General features: G+C 36.4%; 1 protein-coding gene across 1 annotated transcript in view; it reads left to right on the forward strand.

Moving 5' to 3' along the window:
• The window catches only part of NRXN3_5 (Neurexin-3-beta), a 175,215-nt gene that overhangs the window by 85,051 nt on the left and 72,215 nt on the right, over positions 1-17,949 (forward strand). The window contains exons 15-20 of the mRNA XM_051217780.1: positions 863-2,008; positions 3,927-4,099; positions 5,284-5,440; positions 6,652-6,747; positions 9,356-9,586; positions 14,010-14,185. Coding sequence (XP_051064203.1) covers positions 863-2,008; positions 3,927-4,099; positions 5,284-5,440; positions 6,652-6,747; positions 9,356-9,586; positions 14,010-14,185 — 1,979 coding nt within the window. The remainder of the gene's footprint in view (positions 1-862; positions 2,009-3,926; positions 4,100-5,283; positions 5,441-6,651; positions 6,748-9,355; positions 9,587-14,009; positions 14,186-17,949) is intronic.

Genomic DNA, 17,949 nt, shown 5'->3' on the forward strand with positions numbered 1-17,949 from the left:
AGTGGAGTTCAACCAGGTCTGTTGTGAGATAGTAAATCACTGAAGACAAGGGTGTACGGGGGCGCAACTTCGTGGATTGGTTGAAGTTAGACATTAACACCATTGGGTGCCGGCTCGATGATCTAGTGGTTAGGTGCTCGCGCGCGGAGCCAGTAGGTCCTGGGTTCGAACCCCGCCGGTTGCGAGGTCGTGGGTGCGCGCTGCTGGGGAGTCCCGTGCTAGGGCGAAACGGCCGTCCAGTGCTTCCAGGTTTTCCATGGTGTTCTAGCTTCAATTGACTCATGATTTCAACTTGTCAAAGTTAACAATTGAATAGGAATATATAACAGTCAATGATGAAGAGTAGAATTTTACGAATAACTGCGTTATACTACTGAATTATTAAGAAAATCTGTGTTCAATAGAACTTCAATAGAATAACAATAACGTTTTAACTATTGTAAATCAACTTAAATAATCAAGGAATACTGCAGTCACAAATAAAGGAACTTCTTAGTAATCCCATCTGTTATAGCCGCTCAATTATCATATCTCTAAACTCCTCCGTAAACCGACCGTACGTGAGCATCATGTACTACAGAACTTGGCGCCATGACCTTGACATCTCTCTAACGCTTCTGATTAGCTCATCCATCAATTATAGTCTCTCCATTATTTCTTGGTTATGACGACGTCAGTGATTCATCTGAGTACCAATAGACTGATGAAAAAAAATATTCGATTAGATTTTTGCACAACTATTATTCGAAGCATGTGAAAAGTCAAAAAGTTTTTTTAAATAATGTGAGCTACTTATAAGTAGTATACTTTCATCGCTATAAAATGTACCATTGTTTTCTATTTTTATTATCTTTGTTCATAGATTTAAAACGATGTACACCATCTTATTGTCATCATGGTGGATTATGTCGACAAATATCGGATAATGAAGTTCAATGTATATGCAGTGGAACTGGTCATGAAGGACCTAGATGCTCAAATCCAATAATTGAATGTCCATCAGGTTATTGTAAAAATAATGGACGATGTAAAATAGTTAATGGTCAACCAATATGTGATTGTTCTAATACAGGTTATACTGGAACAATGTGTGAAATTAGTCCATGTAGTAGTGGAACATATTGTCATAATAATGGACGGTGTTATATGATTGGTTCAGTTGCTGCATGTGATTGTAAAGGGACTGGTTTTACTGGACCAAGATGTCTTGAATCGATTTGTACTCCAGGTTATTGTGGCTATGGAGGAGTATGCACAGTAGATCCACTTACACAAAAACCAGTATGTAATTGTCGTGGAACCGGTTACACTGGAACACGTTGTGAAACTCGTATATGTTCTGTTAATTATTGTGAAAATTATGGTGAATGTAAAGTAGGTCATGATGATCGTCCAACATGTGATTGTTCCAGAACTAATTATGCTGGACCTACATGTAATATACCATTATGTCCACCAAATTATTGTACTGGACATGGTATTTGTGTTGTGCGTCAAAGAAATCCTACATGTGATTGCTATCCAGGATATAGAGGACCACGATGTGAAATTGAAGTATGTCCATCGGATTACTGTATGAATGGTGGTACATGTTATCCTGGTCCAGATCATAAACCACATTGTACATGTCCAGCGAATTTCGAAGGGGAACAATGTGAAATGAGAAAATTATGCCCACCAGATTATTGTTTACATGGTGGAAGATGTACCATGAATAGAGGTATACCAAAGTGTGATTGTTTAGGCACCGATTATAAAGGTACACAATGCGAAATACCTGAAACTTGTCCAATTGGTTATTGTCAAAATAATGGTGTTTGTTCAGTGAAAAGTGGTAGTTATGTATGTGACTGTACTGGGACAGGATATCGTGGACGAACATGTACAGAGCCTATAACATGTCCACCAAATTATTGTAATAATGGTGGTATTTGTTCAGTTCTACCTGGAAATGTTTATCGATGTGACTGTTCAATGACAGCAAGAACTGGACCGCAATGTGATTCCAGTAAGTGATTATATTGAAATAAATACTTTACTTATGTTTGTTAGCCTTCATGTTGCATTAGGCATCGATCAGAATCCTCAAAATTACTTTGTTCTAGGCTCTGCTTTCTAGCTGTTGCCAAGTGTTATTCATTCTGTAGATGTCTGCCTCCAATTCTCGATTGAATATGTTCTTGGGTCTACCTCTTTTCCTTTATTTTAAGGAGTTCTCGTCAGGGCTTGGCATGTAATGCAGTTTGATGATTTCCGCAATATACATATATTCTATTTACCTTCAGCGTGTTTTCTTAATTTCTTCTTCAACTAGAAGATGGTTTGTTCTCTACCACAATAGGTTCTTGTTGATGGCAAACATCCAACGGATCTGGGTTATTTTACGTAGATAATTGTTTATTAATGACTGTGTATCTTTATGATAATAGTTATAGTACTTACCATATTTATCTTGATTTGATGTACAAAATAGATAGGATACATAAGTTAAGACTTTGTTGTAACATATTTTGTGAAAATCTCTTGACAACTTAGTTACTTACATACGGTTATTACCCTTCCTGGAGGAGCATACGCCGCCCATCAGCATTCTCTATCTAGCTCTGTCTTGGACAATCTCAACCAGTTATTTCGAGTTGCTACTCATTCTTTTCATGTCTGCTTCCAATTATCCATGCAATGTGTTCTTTGGTAACTGAGCAATGGACCTAATCTATTGTCACTGATTCTGAGCCTTTTCATCCAACATCCTCAATCCACTGATCTTAGTTATCACACTGAGTCCAACGAGACATGACTCAGGTCAATAGTTAGTCATTTCATGGTTGTTTTCGTTTGATAACAGTTCACTAGACGCTTGAGATCGAATCTCACCTTGAAGTCGAGATATACAACTATAGTGGCGAGGGGTCATTAAATATGTTCATGTTCTGATATCTGACGAAGAGTGAACATCTGGTCGAAACACTCATATGTATATTTGAAATCAGTCTGGTTTTCTCGAATTTTTCGTTCTTGAATACTATCCAAACGTTGGCTAATTATAAAGAATATCATATTAGACATTGTATTGATAAAAATGATTCCATATTCTCATTAGTGATTAGCTGAATGATTTATCTCTTAAACTTTTAGGTAAAATTCTGTGACTTTTAGACTTACTTACTTTTTCTGGTAAGCGTTTTTTTAGCGAGTTAGTTTTCTACGGGATGGAGACGCTAACCCCATGCCCAACCCTCCTCGTTTACCCGGGCTTGGGACCGGCAGTAACTCTAGAAGAGCTACAGGCGGAGTTAGAGCCAATAAGATATGAACTTAGCCGTTGACTCATTTATCATTCTACAAATCAATCGAATAACGTGCTTACCGATTACGGGATTTCGAGGGAACAAGTGAAGTACTTAATAAGCTGGGATACTTTCCGTGTGCCTAAACGAAAACAAGTGGTCTTCTTAGTAGGCCACTCCCTAAGCCTTTGGCCTATAGGTTTGGTTCACAAGACAGTGGAGCAGCGTTACGAGATGAGGTCCTATAGAAGCCGGTGACTAACGATTGGTTCATTCACCATTTGTTCCTTCAGGATTCGGGAACCCATGTGTGCCATTGGTTTGGAACCAGGATTTTCTAACTCCCCTAAGTGGATCCTCCATTATCTACCAACCCAGTTAAAGCGCTGGACATTCTTTTTTTTCCGCTCAATTTTGTAAACAAACACCCCTGCTACGAAAAGACAGTGAGTAGGACTTCCTTGTCAGTAACTGTATACACATAGCCATATGACAGCATTTGGAGAGGAAGAGCTAACTCTCCCCACCCTCGATCGTACTAGGGCATTTAAGTTCTAACCTATTTCGATCACTCACTACATCATCAACTCATAATGATTTTCATAATTTTTTCTTTCTTTCCTAAATTACACATTATAGGTGCTCATGGTATTCATATTGGATATGAAAGAGATGGTTATCTTATTTATAATTTAATACCATCTATACGTACAATTGATGATAATGTAACATTTGGTTTTAAAACTTATATGAATTCTGGTACATTAGTTACATTTTTAACAACCGATGGAAAATATTGGGCTATTAAATTAGTAAGTTATATTCATGTATTATTTCAACTTTTCAATGATACCCTCCTTAATTAACAAACAGTTGAATCTACAAAATCAATCTAAGCTACATCATGATTGAAAAAGTGGAAGTACTGGATGGTCATTTCATCCTAGTATAGGACTTATCAGTGACAATGCGTGTCCACAATCACGAATGCAGAACTCGAACCTAGGTAGAGACAGTTATCCATCTCAGATAATGAGTGAAAGATTGCTCAAGATTATGGATTGGCTGAAGTTAGACATTTATACCTTTGGATCCCGATTCAGTGGCCTAGAGGTTAAAGATTCACGCGCAAGACCGATAGGTTCTGGGTTCGAGTCCCGCATTCGGGATCGTTGCTTTGCACTGCTGATGAGTTCCATACTAGGACAAAATGACCACCCAGTGCTTCCAGGTTTTCTATGGTGTTCTAGCTTCAATTGACTCATCAGCTCGACTATAAATTTTTTATCCAACGGTGTTAATGTTTAACTTCAACTAATCCACGAAATTGAGCGACACATCCACCGTTGTCATCAGTGAGTTACTATATCACAACTGACCCAGTTGAACTCCACTGGTCACTACTTCTCCCTAGAACTCCAGGATATACCTCTTGAAGCCAGTCACTAGTGAGCATATGTTGATTAGTATCAGGAGTTGGATGCCGGCTCAGTGGTCCAGTTGGTTAGGCGCCCTGCGCGAGATTGGTTGGTCCCGGGTTCGAATCTCGCAGGGGGCGGGATCGTGGATGTGCACTGCTAAGGAGTCCCATACTAGGACGAAACGGCCGTCCAGTGCTCCCAGGTTTTCCGTGATGGTCTAGTTTCAATTGACTCATGAACTCAATTATTAAATTATTATTAATAAACAATACAATTCGTTAAGTCTGTTTCTGACTTTTTTGATTGAGATCATGAACCAATTGATGTTAGACCTCCATTGAAAACCTGGAAGTACTGGGCGGCCATTTCGTTCTATTGTGGGACTTTTCAGCAGTGTGCGTCCATGATCCTGCTAGCGAGATTCCAACCCAGATCCCTCAGTCTCGGGCGCTAACGCTTAAATTCTAGAACACTGAGCTGGCTGGTATCCAACGGTTCATGATCTCAATCAAAAACTTAATAATCTCCACAACCGTATACTGATGTTTCTGATTTGTTTACCTATTTTTTTATAGCGTGATGGTCGTGTCATTGTTGATACAGGTGGGAAAATTACACATGATTTCGGTATGCGTTCAAATGATGGAAATTATCATATTATAAATATTGAACGTAAAGGACGAACAATGATTGTTACACAAGATGGTGAAGTACTAAGATTATCATTACAAGGTATGAATCAACAATATTGATACTCATTGACATTTAGAACTGCTATTGATTAGTCTGTTTTTGCAATATGTAAATCCTTTGTGGATTGTCTCGATATTGCCATTAAGTTACAAGGATTGTTAAAAGAGATGGACGGTGACTATCAGTGGGATCGAGGACATTAAATGGATAGCTTCGGTGGTGTTTGAAGTGGATGGTACTGAGTTCAATTTCCATAGTGAATATCAACTCTGGGATGAAGGTAAATCAAGCTGACGATTTGCAAATAGAACGAAGCTCACATCCTAGATTCCACTGCTAGTCATCGTCTATCTCTGCTTTAGAAAATCTTTATTGCTGGTCGAAATCAACCCAGATATCATCCTCTTTAGGCTGATAAAAACAATGTCAAAACATCTTTGAATGTAACACTGGGTGACACAGGCTTACAGACGAGTGTCAAATAGCATAAATTATAGGGTAAATGTATCCCACCAACTACCGCCAACCATTCAACATTGAAGAATATTTCCTGAGATGTCAGTCACTTGGAATAAAAGCTATATTACAATTTGGTCAACAAAAATCTAAGGGTGAGATTGAAAACTACTCATCAGCCGATCCTCTTTCACCTTCAGTGGCCACGTTTTGAAACTATCAGATATTGTGCATTTTCGTGTTCTTGATGGAACAGGCAAAGAGGACAACGTGTTGAATAAGACAGAGATATCCTCGAATGAGGGGCGCTCAATATTACAACTTGACTGGAGTTATCAATGTGAACCATTGGATGATAAATCAGTGAACTGAACACAAAGTACTCACTTCGAAGTCTCTCACTAAGATGACACAGCTTTTCAATACTCTTTAGTTCGTCATATTGATCTAAATTGGAACGAGTCTTATGAATAAAACTTCTTGATAAATTATAAACAGAGATGAATGTTGGTTATCTGTGGAATTCAGGATGCCTGTTTCGTCTTATTTGAGACTCGTCAGCTAGATATAGTTGATGTTCATTGTAGGAATCGAACCCAGTATCATTCGCTTTGAACGCTATTGAGTTATTCACTCAAACTACCGGGTTTAGATAGCCATTAGATTGTACAATAGGCAATCTTCATAGAATGCAAATATGTCAATTAGGGACACATTAATGTACTTTTTAACTTATCTATTATATTCTTTTCTTATTTGATGATCAACTATTCATTCCTTTCTTATTTTTATAGATTTAGTCAATCCATATGATAATAGTCTTACTTACAATGCTATTCATTTAGCTGTAGATGAGAAAAAATCTGATATATTCCGTGGAGTAATCGGAGGTAGGTTGTCGGTAGCAAACTGTTTTTCTTTTACCTGTTATCAATGTTCAATTGACAACAACATAGAACTTCGTACGTACGTACGTACATTAGTTCAAGTTGCCATACCACATCAGCACAAAGACACAATTGTCGATTCAAGTCCTATAGTGGTAGAGGTAGTAAAAGTATAAGCAGTAATGGGAAAGATGAGGGTTTGAAGATGTTATTCAAGGGATATAAAGGATCCAGAATATTAAAATTTGGGAGAACACAAAGAGTGAATGCATCTGCGCTATTGCAAACAATTTTGAACCATGTCACATTCAAGGTCTCTAACCATCGGTTGCTATCGTATGACGGATCCCAACTAGTTAGTCTACACCTACCAACTTGGCTCATTCCACTTGTCAGTGACTTCATCGATTATTATCATATTTGTTTTAAATCATGAAGTATATGATGATCCATTTTTGTTTCTTTTCTAAGGAGAATTCTTTTCTTAACCTTGTACTATTTGTTAAACCATACTATACTGTTGAATCGATCAGGATTCGGACGACACCAGTAAAACTATGGAGGTTTAGTTGTCATTTAAATCAATCAGTTAAATCGTATGCTGATTGTTATCGGGTTATATACATGCCTCCAACTCTCGTATATCATTATTGAATTAATCCCTTTAAAGAGAATAACAGAATAAAATTAGTCAAATACGAAAGGCAATTGGAAAAACGAAGTAATGGAAGCGAAGTGAAATAAGATGAAATGATATGCAGCGGAGATGGCAAATGAGTCAACTCGTCTTAATCAAGCATTACACAACATCTATATTCAGACAAAACTAAACTACAGTTACATCATTAATAGGGTGAGCAATTGACACCCATATGATCATATAAAAACAGTCAGGATTAATAAGCGAATAAGTGATAGGGCAAAAAAAGATATGACTTGAGAAGAATGAAGAAACTAGTCTGTCCAGAAGCTATATGGGCCTGGGATGGTTACCAACCACTACAGAAGTGTTGTGTTCGTTCAACAATACGACACCTTTAATATCTATCTCTTTAGCCAATACAGGTAATCTTTTTTCCCTGTTATCTCTAAGTCAAATTACCAGCAATCAGCTTCAGAAAGATAAGTTTATTGACTGTTTTGTCTTCATAACAAACAACTGACACTTAGTTGCCCCTACTTGTGTTCTTGTTCATCACAACACTAATGTTAGTAGGAAAGATCTAAACATTAGGAATATGGTTTGAAAAGATAGAATAGAAAAGTATGCACCGAAGAAACATTGGGGATGAAGATCTAGGAGATAAAAAGTGAATGTATATGTGCCATTATGAATGATTCTAAGTTATGTCACCTTAAATCTTCAACCAAGTAGTCTGCATCGATCAACATGACTCAGAATGATAAATCTTCAAACTGAACGCCTGAATTGGTTCCTTAAACTCTTCTGATAACCCCAGGTTAAATCTACACGGCGATTTGAACTTGAGAGAAAAGGTGAGAAATATAGAAAGAACGCTTTACTTCAAAGTCAGTTTGTGTAAAAAACAAATTGAAGGTAGTTATAGCATTTCACATGGCGTTGGACCAATGGAAAGTTCCAGAACCCTACTAAACATGATACCAGGATAGGTGATCATCCAATCAGAAATGCGACACGTGACTCTTCACTTTTTAGGTGTTTCTGAGAAACTGCCATGGATTGAAATCATGAGTCAGTTGAAGCTAGACCACCATGGAAAACCTGGAAGCACTGGACGGCCGTTTCGTCTTGGTATGGGACTCCTCAGCAGTGCACATCCACTATCCCGCCCCCCACTGCTGAGGAGTCCCATACTAGGACGAAACGGCCGTCCAGTGCTTCCAGGTTTTCCATGGTGGTCTAGCTTCAACTGACTCATGATTTCAATCTGTGGAAATTTCTAAAATCTCCACATACCCGTTTCTGAGAAACGTCTATTGAATGCTGATTGGATAAAATGTTTCCGAGGGTTTTTAGGGGCCCTCTAGGCTTTTTTTTGAGAAATACTCTGAGTCTCCCCAACACAGACTAACACTCAAGATTAGTTTTATGATAATAACAAATATTAGTAACCGTACATGTGATATGACTGCTGAATAGAAACATTTTCTGTATCTGCGATATAAAATTAGGGATCAAGATTCTGTTACTACGAGACTGGATACTTGATCAATACACAAACTGAGATCACATTATGCCAAATATATGGTTCACGACCAAATATTACAGAACTAGAGTATAAACCAGATGATGAATTATCCAACACATTTACAACAAAGCACTCTACATTCAATGAGTGTAGATTAAAAATCAATAATAGGAAAGGAACTCATATATTTAATATCAATATAGAGATTTGTGTAGATTGTAGTAGTTTCACAGTTGAATTCATTAGACCATCATTGAAAGCGTGGAAGCACTGGACGTCCGTTTCGTCCTAGTATGGGACTCGTCATTGACAGTGGGTATTCATGATCTCGTACGCCAAACTCAGTCTATAAGTTGAATGTCTGTTTGTTCATATTCAATGACTATATCAAATCTTCTTTTGAATAATTAGATGATCTTTTAAATTTCTTAACACTAAAGGATTACATTGGAATGGAAGATATCCAATTGATGATTTAAATGCACGTATAGTTACATCAACTGGTACAGTGACAATTGTACCAACACCAGGTTTTCAAATACGTCCACCAAGACCACAACCTGAATGTATATCTGATTATTGTTCAAATGGTGGTCGATGTTATGCAGAAAATTATCAACGAAAATGTGATTGTCGATATACAGCGTATAATGGAGCAAGATGTGAAAGACGTAAGTGTTGTTTTGTCATTAATTTTTTTCGTTTTTTACAAGGGTTGTAGAACTATGTGTGACTTTCGATAACTGCATAAATTGCGCCACCCTGTGTTGGTGTGCATGTGTGGGTGGGTAATAAGTCTTTAGTGAGAATCATGATTCTAATTTGGTCTATTATTTACTCAATAGCTTGGTGTTTCTGATTTGGCCTATTACACGGTCAATCAGCATTGTTGACTTTGAGCCAACACAATTAAGTTTCTATTGCTCCGTAATTCGTAAGCTTCTCTCTATACCCTTTCGTGAGTCCGAAAGTCAGCAACCAGGGTTTACTGTATGTTTATAATTCAAACAGACTTGGTGTAAAAATATGGATAGTGGCTAGCACTGGAATCCAGGATGCGCGTTTTGTTCTATTTGAGACTCATTAGTTGGATGTGCCTACATCTCAGATTTGGTGTTCACTTCGGGACTCGAACCCACTAACGTTCGGTTCAAACGTCATCGCGTTATTCACTTAGGATGCAGGTACATCCTGCGGACGAGTCCCAAATAGGATGAAACGCGCGTCCTGGATTCCATTGCTAGTCACTATCCATATTTGCTAATAACGCTTGTGACTTAAGGCTATATCGAAGCAATTGGCATAGAATGCACATATGCCAACATAATACTGATCGACTGCAGTCCTAAATAACAATAGGAAGATACACGTAGAACAACACCAAGTGAATTTAGACTTGGTTTACATACAGAAATACCAGACCGCACTACAACATAATCAAGACAAAAGTGTTTGTGAATAGAAGAGACTAAATAGTAGATGGGCAACAACTTACGAATAGTAAATCGTGTATAAGGAGTTTATAAGTCAACCAAAAGCTTGAGAAAAATGGAATACATAGACATGATGATCTAGTTACTGAATGATTATATGATCATTACAATAATATTCCTTTAATAGTCGTTCTGATATATCAACATTAGTGAGCTCTTGTGCTTTATCATTCGATTCCATCAGTTTTTACGATCTTAACGCTTCACCAACAGGCTATCCTAAGAAATCAGCCTATAAATATGTAAGAAACTTTATTTTCATAAGTTACTGACGACTGTTAACACAATCCGGAACCTTTGGTCACAGAATATCAAACTTAGATGTATAAGACATTTAGTTTCCAACCTTATTTGAAACTGTGAAGAAGACTTGCAATTAAGGATAGAAGATTTCGTAGCTCAACGCCCTCTGACCTAAGTAACCTATTTGTAAAGCATTCATTGACCATTAGGACAACATCATCGTCAGTAAAAACTTCAGATATAAGTGAACTCCACATATGATCAATTGTGTTTTCTGTCAACATTAACTATGATTGGTTATTGTTTACCTTTCTTTTATCAAAACAAATATGCAGAAAATAATAGAGTAATGGTTAGTAACAACCAATCAAATTTCAAGTCGCTAGAACTAGTTGTTAGTTCATATATGGAACAGTTCTCACAGTTTATTTCTATATGAACTTTTTGTTCATGGTGTTGTTCCAAAGGACAATGAAGTTTTTGACAAACAAAAAGTAACCTAATTCAGAGGGTTTAAGTCTACCAACTCTGAATGAGACTGGACTATATAACCGAACTAATGACATTTCAAAGAAAATGGTTTGTTCTATATTGATGAGATAAAACATAATTAGACCCACAGTCATTTAATGAACAGTTTTGAAGTAGATATTTTCATAAATCGAAAGTGATCATGTTTAGATATTACCAGACTATCACAATTGATTAATCACTGGATGGTGATCAATGTCATGTGTGTCAAGTCCTTATTGGTGCAGATCGAATGCTATTGACCAAGTTGCGATGTGGCCATTAGTCTAGGTGACTCGACACTGCGTGCACTATGTTGAGATTAGATGGTGGAGCACCAGTTCCCTCAAGATTACAGGTAGACTACCTCCAACCACCATATAACCAAACTATGCACATCATATTTCTTTAGCGATTGTGCTTCGTAGCTGTAACAAATATCCTAACACCATGTATTGAATATAAGTGTTTTAACCAAATAAGTACTTGAAGTTTTATATCACAGGTTGATTAAACAATCAATGAAATCTAGAAAGTAGTAGACGTCTACCTTGTCCTTGTCACAATCCCACAGGGGGTCAAACCTGAAACCCTCAAGTCTTGCGTCGAAACGTTCACCTTTGGTTCGCTTAGTTGGCGTCCAATGGTTTACATTTCTAAGTCTAAGCAATTCTTGATATCAGAAAATTATCTTCCAATACTACTGATGTGTTTTGAAACTTCAAAGTGTCATAGTTAGTCATAGGGCACTAGGTAAGGATGGAGAATCAATCGATGTGATTGTGAATTTTGGAACATGTGTCACGTATGCCCAACTAGTGCCTACTTCGATGGATTATTTTGTTTAATGTAGGAATAGGCTGAAAGAAACCAAGACGTAGCATCAGATTAAAAAAATTCATTAACAATTAACTTGATCCATTTAGATAGATGTAGACTAAGTGTTTGGGGTCATAACCAATCGATAATGAACTAGGGTAGTTCAGAATCGTCCCCTTTTTCCCAAAATCTCCTTATATATATGTATTTTTCTACATGAAAACCTCCCTATTACTATTGTATACTGCTACTAGTTTGACTAATGTGGGACTTGTCTATGATGATTAGGAGTATTTGAATTATAGTACGAACTAAGAATCCCAGAAATAACGTAATCGGATCAAGAAGTACTAGATAACCACAAACGTATGTACTGTATTTGGAATTCGAAATCAAGCATTTAAAAAGTATAAAGGAATCATTAGTTCATTCAAACACGACATCCACCACAGCTTAAATTAGAGTCTTAGTGTCTGTAATCGATTGTACGTCTTCTTAAGTTCATCCTGTGCCTGTCCGACATTGTATTGGATAAAAACTCTGTATTATCTAGAATGCGCTTATTAGTATTGGAACTAACAACCTAAATCGGAACAGATTCACCTGGTTCCTGGAATTGTATTTGATCAACATGTCGATTGTGTGTACTTAAGTCATTGATATCTAAAATTCGCGCCATAGATTTCTCGACATTCTTCAGTACAATCCCCGTGGATGGTCGGAGACCATTTCCACGATGATATGCAACTTCTGCAGACTCCAAACATCTCATATTCAACAGGAGAATTCTTCCTTTTAATAGCTTTGATGGAGTCTCTTTCATCACAGAATGTCTGGTATTTCTATATTGCAGTAGAAAGGTATCTACTCCCCTCTCCAGTTCATTAAATGTTGAGGCGGCAATAGAATCAATAGTAGTTATGTCCTGACCAAATTTTCTGCCTGACCATTACAAAAAAGATGTCTGGGAGCAGTAAAAAGATGTTTGCACCCTATATCATTCAACCGAGTAGTGACTGCATCTGCAGCAAAATGAGAGCCATTATCGGTCACTAACATCATGGGAACCCCTTCTCGACTAAACACTTTTCTTAATGCTTGAATCGTGAAGTCAGAAATCGGTGAGGTTGTAAAAAAAAACCTCAGGCTACTTTGAAAAAGAATCAGTGACTACAAGTGCATAGTATTTGCCCTGAAACGGACCACGATAGTCTGCATGAACTCTCTACCAGACCTCAGACGATACTGGCCATGGAGACCACTTCTAAGGTTGGTTTTTCAACTTATGACACGTTTCACAGTTGTTTGCTGTACGACATATATCTGCATTTATCCCTGGCCATCAACATGTGAGCCCTGCCAAGGACTTCATTTTCTCAACACCTAAATGACCACTATGAAGATCTTCAAGGACAGATTTACGCAATGAAGGAGGAATAACAACACGATCATTTAAACACAAAATACCATCAGGAGTAGTGTATAGCTCATCCCGCTTTGAAAAATAGACAGGAAATTTACGTTTCAGATTAGCATTTCAGCCTTTCTGAATAATCCTCAAAAGCTTCAGAAGTTGAATGAATATCTAACTGTTCCATCGCAGGTTCCATCCCGACGCCAATATGATAATTAGGAGTATTTGAATTATAGTACGAACTAAGAATCCCAGAAATAACTTAATCGAATCAAGAAGTACTAGATAAGCACGAACGAATATACTGTATTTGGAATTCGAAACCAAGCATTCTATTGTAGTTTAGTAACATGAATTAGTATTAATGTGTCAGATTCTACATTGCACACCATTGGCTGACTATTCACTGGTTAGCGTTTTTTAGCGAGTTAGTTTTCTACAGGATGGGGTCGCTAACCCCATGCCCAACTCTCCTCCTTTATCCGGGCTTGGGACCGGCAGTGGCCCCCGGAGGGACTCCAGGGGGAGTTATTGACTGTCTATTCATTCAATCTTATTTCAATATTTTGATTCATGTAACATTTGACATTTTTCTTTATCTCTATCTGTTTTTAGAATCTCGTGGTTTTATGCCACAGATACCAGATAATGGAGCTTTTGTAATTTATCAAATTCAACCATTAAATCGAACAAATCGTGATCAATTAAGAGTTGCTTTTCAAACATGGTATAATGATGGTCCAATTGTACGTGTTGTACAAACAGATGGTTCATATTATGAAGTTTATTTAGTAAGTGGATATTATACTGAAATTATCAGAAAGAGCGGGGTTTTATGTAAATTTTAATAATTTAATAGTTGAATTCATGAGTCTACAGGTTAAGAGTTCGTGCACAAGATCAATAGATCGTGGGTTCGAATCCTACGAGTGGGATCGTGGATGCTTACTATCATTAAAGAATCTCATACTAGGACGAAATGGCCATCCAGTGCTTCCAGGGGGTCTAGATGTAGTTGACTCAGGAATTCAACTATTTATTTTAAGAAGATCATATCAATTTAACTTTGAAAGTAAATACCACACATAATTAACAAAGTTCTTATGATTTTACAAATGGTTTGTGTCAACCAATTTGATTGGTGTAATATGGTTTAGATTCTGAGCAGAAACAGATTATTATTATTACTACAGATCTGATTGAAGGATCTCCTGTTTACTGAACGTGTAAAAGACTATTACATAATCGTTTTTAACATCAACTTTATAATCAGTTAGTAACTTATTGATAACCATGAACTGGTGAGACTTAAATTCATGGACGACGTTTGAGCAATGCTTGAATGACTTTGGAATATCCACCTATTTATTAGAGTTAAATGAAGGTTATATATTAGTATGAGGAATTCAAATTATGATTTACAGTTGATGATTAGGGGTTAGCAATTAGATTTAAGGTTTTCATCACCAACTGATACCAGTTATAATGCCAATATAACATTTAGACAAATGAGTGAATGAATTTCGCGCCAAAATCTGCTATCTTTAATCTGATTGGTTCGTCTATAAATTAGAAGCTAAAAGTCTAGTTTTATCATGACATTAAATCTTTTTTTCGATTATAATTCCATTGTTGATAATGTTGACTGAAGTTTGATCATTCTGTGTTGGTATATCTATGCAAACCATATAGATTGTTTCAATATAACCATTTTATTTGAATGGATTAGATGGATAAAGAATAACAGTAGAATCGAAGATCTGTGTTTTGTCGTAGCATGGACTTGTCATCTGGATTTGTCTATATCCGAGTTCTGATGTTCACATAAGGATAAGAACCTTATACATTCTGCTTTAAACTCCAATGTATTATTTATTGAGAAAATTAATGTCAAAATGAAGATACATCCAGCTGATAAGTCATAAACAGTAGTAGACGTTAGTCCTAGGTTCTGTTGATAGCTAGTAACAAACAACCTATTCTGTAAAAAAAAAATGATCATGATATTTACAAAATAAGCCTAAACCGATATATTGATTATAAACAAAGATGGATGGTGGATAGTAGTGGAGTCCAGGACGCACTTTTCGTCCTATTCGGGACTTGTCAGACGAATATACCTACATCCCAGAGTAAACATGAACTCTAGGACTTAAACCTAGTACCGTTCACTTCAACCGCTATCATGTTATCCACTTAGCTACTGAATCCTGATAGTCACCTGGTTGTTTTACTTGAATCTTTCCATTGTTGTTTAGAACTGTAATCGATCAGTCTTTTGTTAACATTTATAACAGACCAAAAAAAGGAAAACCAATTCGCTTAAATCAATAAAGGTTTATATTGACTTTGTTATTGATTATCAATATCATATTAGTAGTATATTGTTACCAAGAGAACAAACAAAAAATATGATTAATATATTTTTTTCTTTTTATGAAAATAAAAATTCCATAGTTACTAATGTGATTTTATTCAATGACTAATGTATATAGAAGATCCCAATCTATTTATAACTTGAAAAAGGTCACTATGACTGAACTAAAAAAATTTATGTTTTGTTCCTTTTTTCTTTTTTGATCGATTGATTCCAAAACAGAGATATCTATAGTGGACTATTTAGGATGAACTTAACATAATTGAATAATAACAAATTACATAATACATTTAGAATATTTTAATGTTATAATATTCATTTATGAAATATCTTATAACCTATTGATTCATTATATGATATAGTTCATTAATTAGAATTTGGCACTGTGCCAAACTCAATCAATTAGTCAGCTACAACTTAAGACTGGGCACATATTTGTGCATCGGTTCAAGTTGCCATACCTCACCGCATTAACACAACAAGATGAATACCGGAACCGAAAAAAAGTAGTTAATTCAACTGTGGTAATATATAAAAGAATGATTGTGTATAAGGATATAGTACAGGAAGAAAGAATTAGTTCGTAGAACGAAAGATATGAAGCGATTTTAATCTCTTAGTTTAAGGGGAGACAGGGAGTGTATACACCGATGCCATTGTGATCGATTCTCAGCCAAGTCACATACAATCTCCAACCATTGGTTACGATAGTCACACGGACCCCAATCAAGTGGTCTGCATCTATCAACATGGCTCAGACTAGAAGTTTGTGATTTTGTGGACTGATGCCACATTTTGGTTTGACCACCCCTAAATTTCTTTCAACCATCTCCAACGTCGGTTAGCATTGCACGTCGTGGTAATCGATGTTCAGCCATACGTAACAGGTGACCCAACCATCTCAGTCGATGAAGATTCACAACCTTATCAACTGATTTACCATCATCATTCCCTAATACCCTACGTCCAAACTCACCATTACTTACCCAGTGATCCCAGAAGACGCCAGCAATCTTTCTAAAGCATGTGTAGTCAAATACTAGTAGCTTACGAGTATCTTCTACTCTTAATGGCCATGTTTCGCTACCGTAAATTAAAATTGTGCCAAACTAATGATACATTAACTAGTACTAGCAGCTTAAAGTGAATTCTAAGTTCTTACTAGTTCTTTTTTTTGCTTAACTGTATCTGTTTGAGTCCAGGACATAAATCTTTGCTCTTATTTTATGAATAATGTATATTTCAGACATTTATGATTTATATACAAGCAAACCAGATCACATCACATCATAAAATGACAATTAATGATTATACAAGATCAATTGAATAGTGTTTGTCAGTGTAAGAGACTGTAACTAATCACTTGATGAGCTTGTAAATCTTAATCGACTAGGATGGTTGGACCGTGTTACATATGCTTGAAAACCAATTACCATGACGCACAATGCTGACTAGTGTTGGAGATGGTTGAAAGAAATTTAGGGGTGGTCAAACCAAAATGTGGCATCAGTCCACAAAATCACAAACTTCTAGTTTGAGCCATGTTGATATATGCAGACCACTTGATTGGGGTCCGTGTGACTATCGTAACCAATGGTTGGATACTATGTGTGACATGGATCAAAATCGATCACAATGGTGTATGTGTATACACTCTGTCTTCCCTTAAACTTTGAGATTAAAATTATTATATACCTTTCTTCCTGTTTTGTATTCTTATTCACATATATTACTATCATTCAAGTAACTACTTCTATGACTTTGGTGTTCATCTTGTTGTACTAATGAGATATGACAACTTGAACCGATGTATATATGTACATGATCCTACGTTGTAGCTGGCTGACTGAACTTGATAATAGTAAATCGTAGAGTAATACTCCATAGGTCAAATGAATGTTTAAAATAAAAAGAATATGAATATACAAATAATATAGTTATTGAATAAACAAAGATAGATGGTAACTAACAGTGGTATCCAGGACTCACGTTTCGTCCTATTTAAGACTCATCAGCTAGATGTACCTTCATCCTGAATTCTACTACTAGCCACCATTCATCTTTGTTTATAAATCTTGTGACTTAATGTAGTATCGAGGTAATCTTTACAGGATACACACATACCAACAAGAGATAGATCATTTACAGTCCTAAACAACAATGCATAGATACAAGTGA

The sequence above is a fragment of the Schistosoma haematobium genome, chromosome 7 (assembly GCF_000699445.3).
Source record: "Schistosoma haematobium chromosome 7, whole genome shotgun sequence".
Taxonomy (NCBI): Eukaryota; Metazoa; Platyhelminthes; class Trematoda; order Strigeidida; family Schistosomatidae; genus Schistosoma; species Schistosoma haematobium.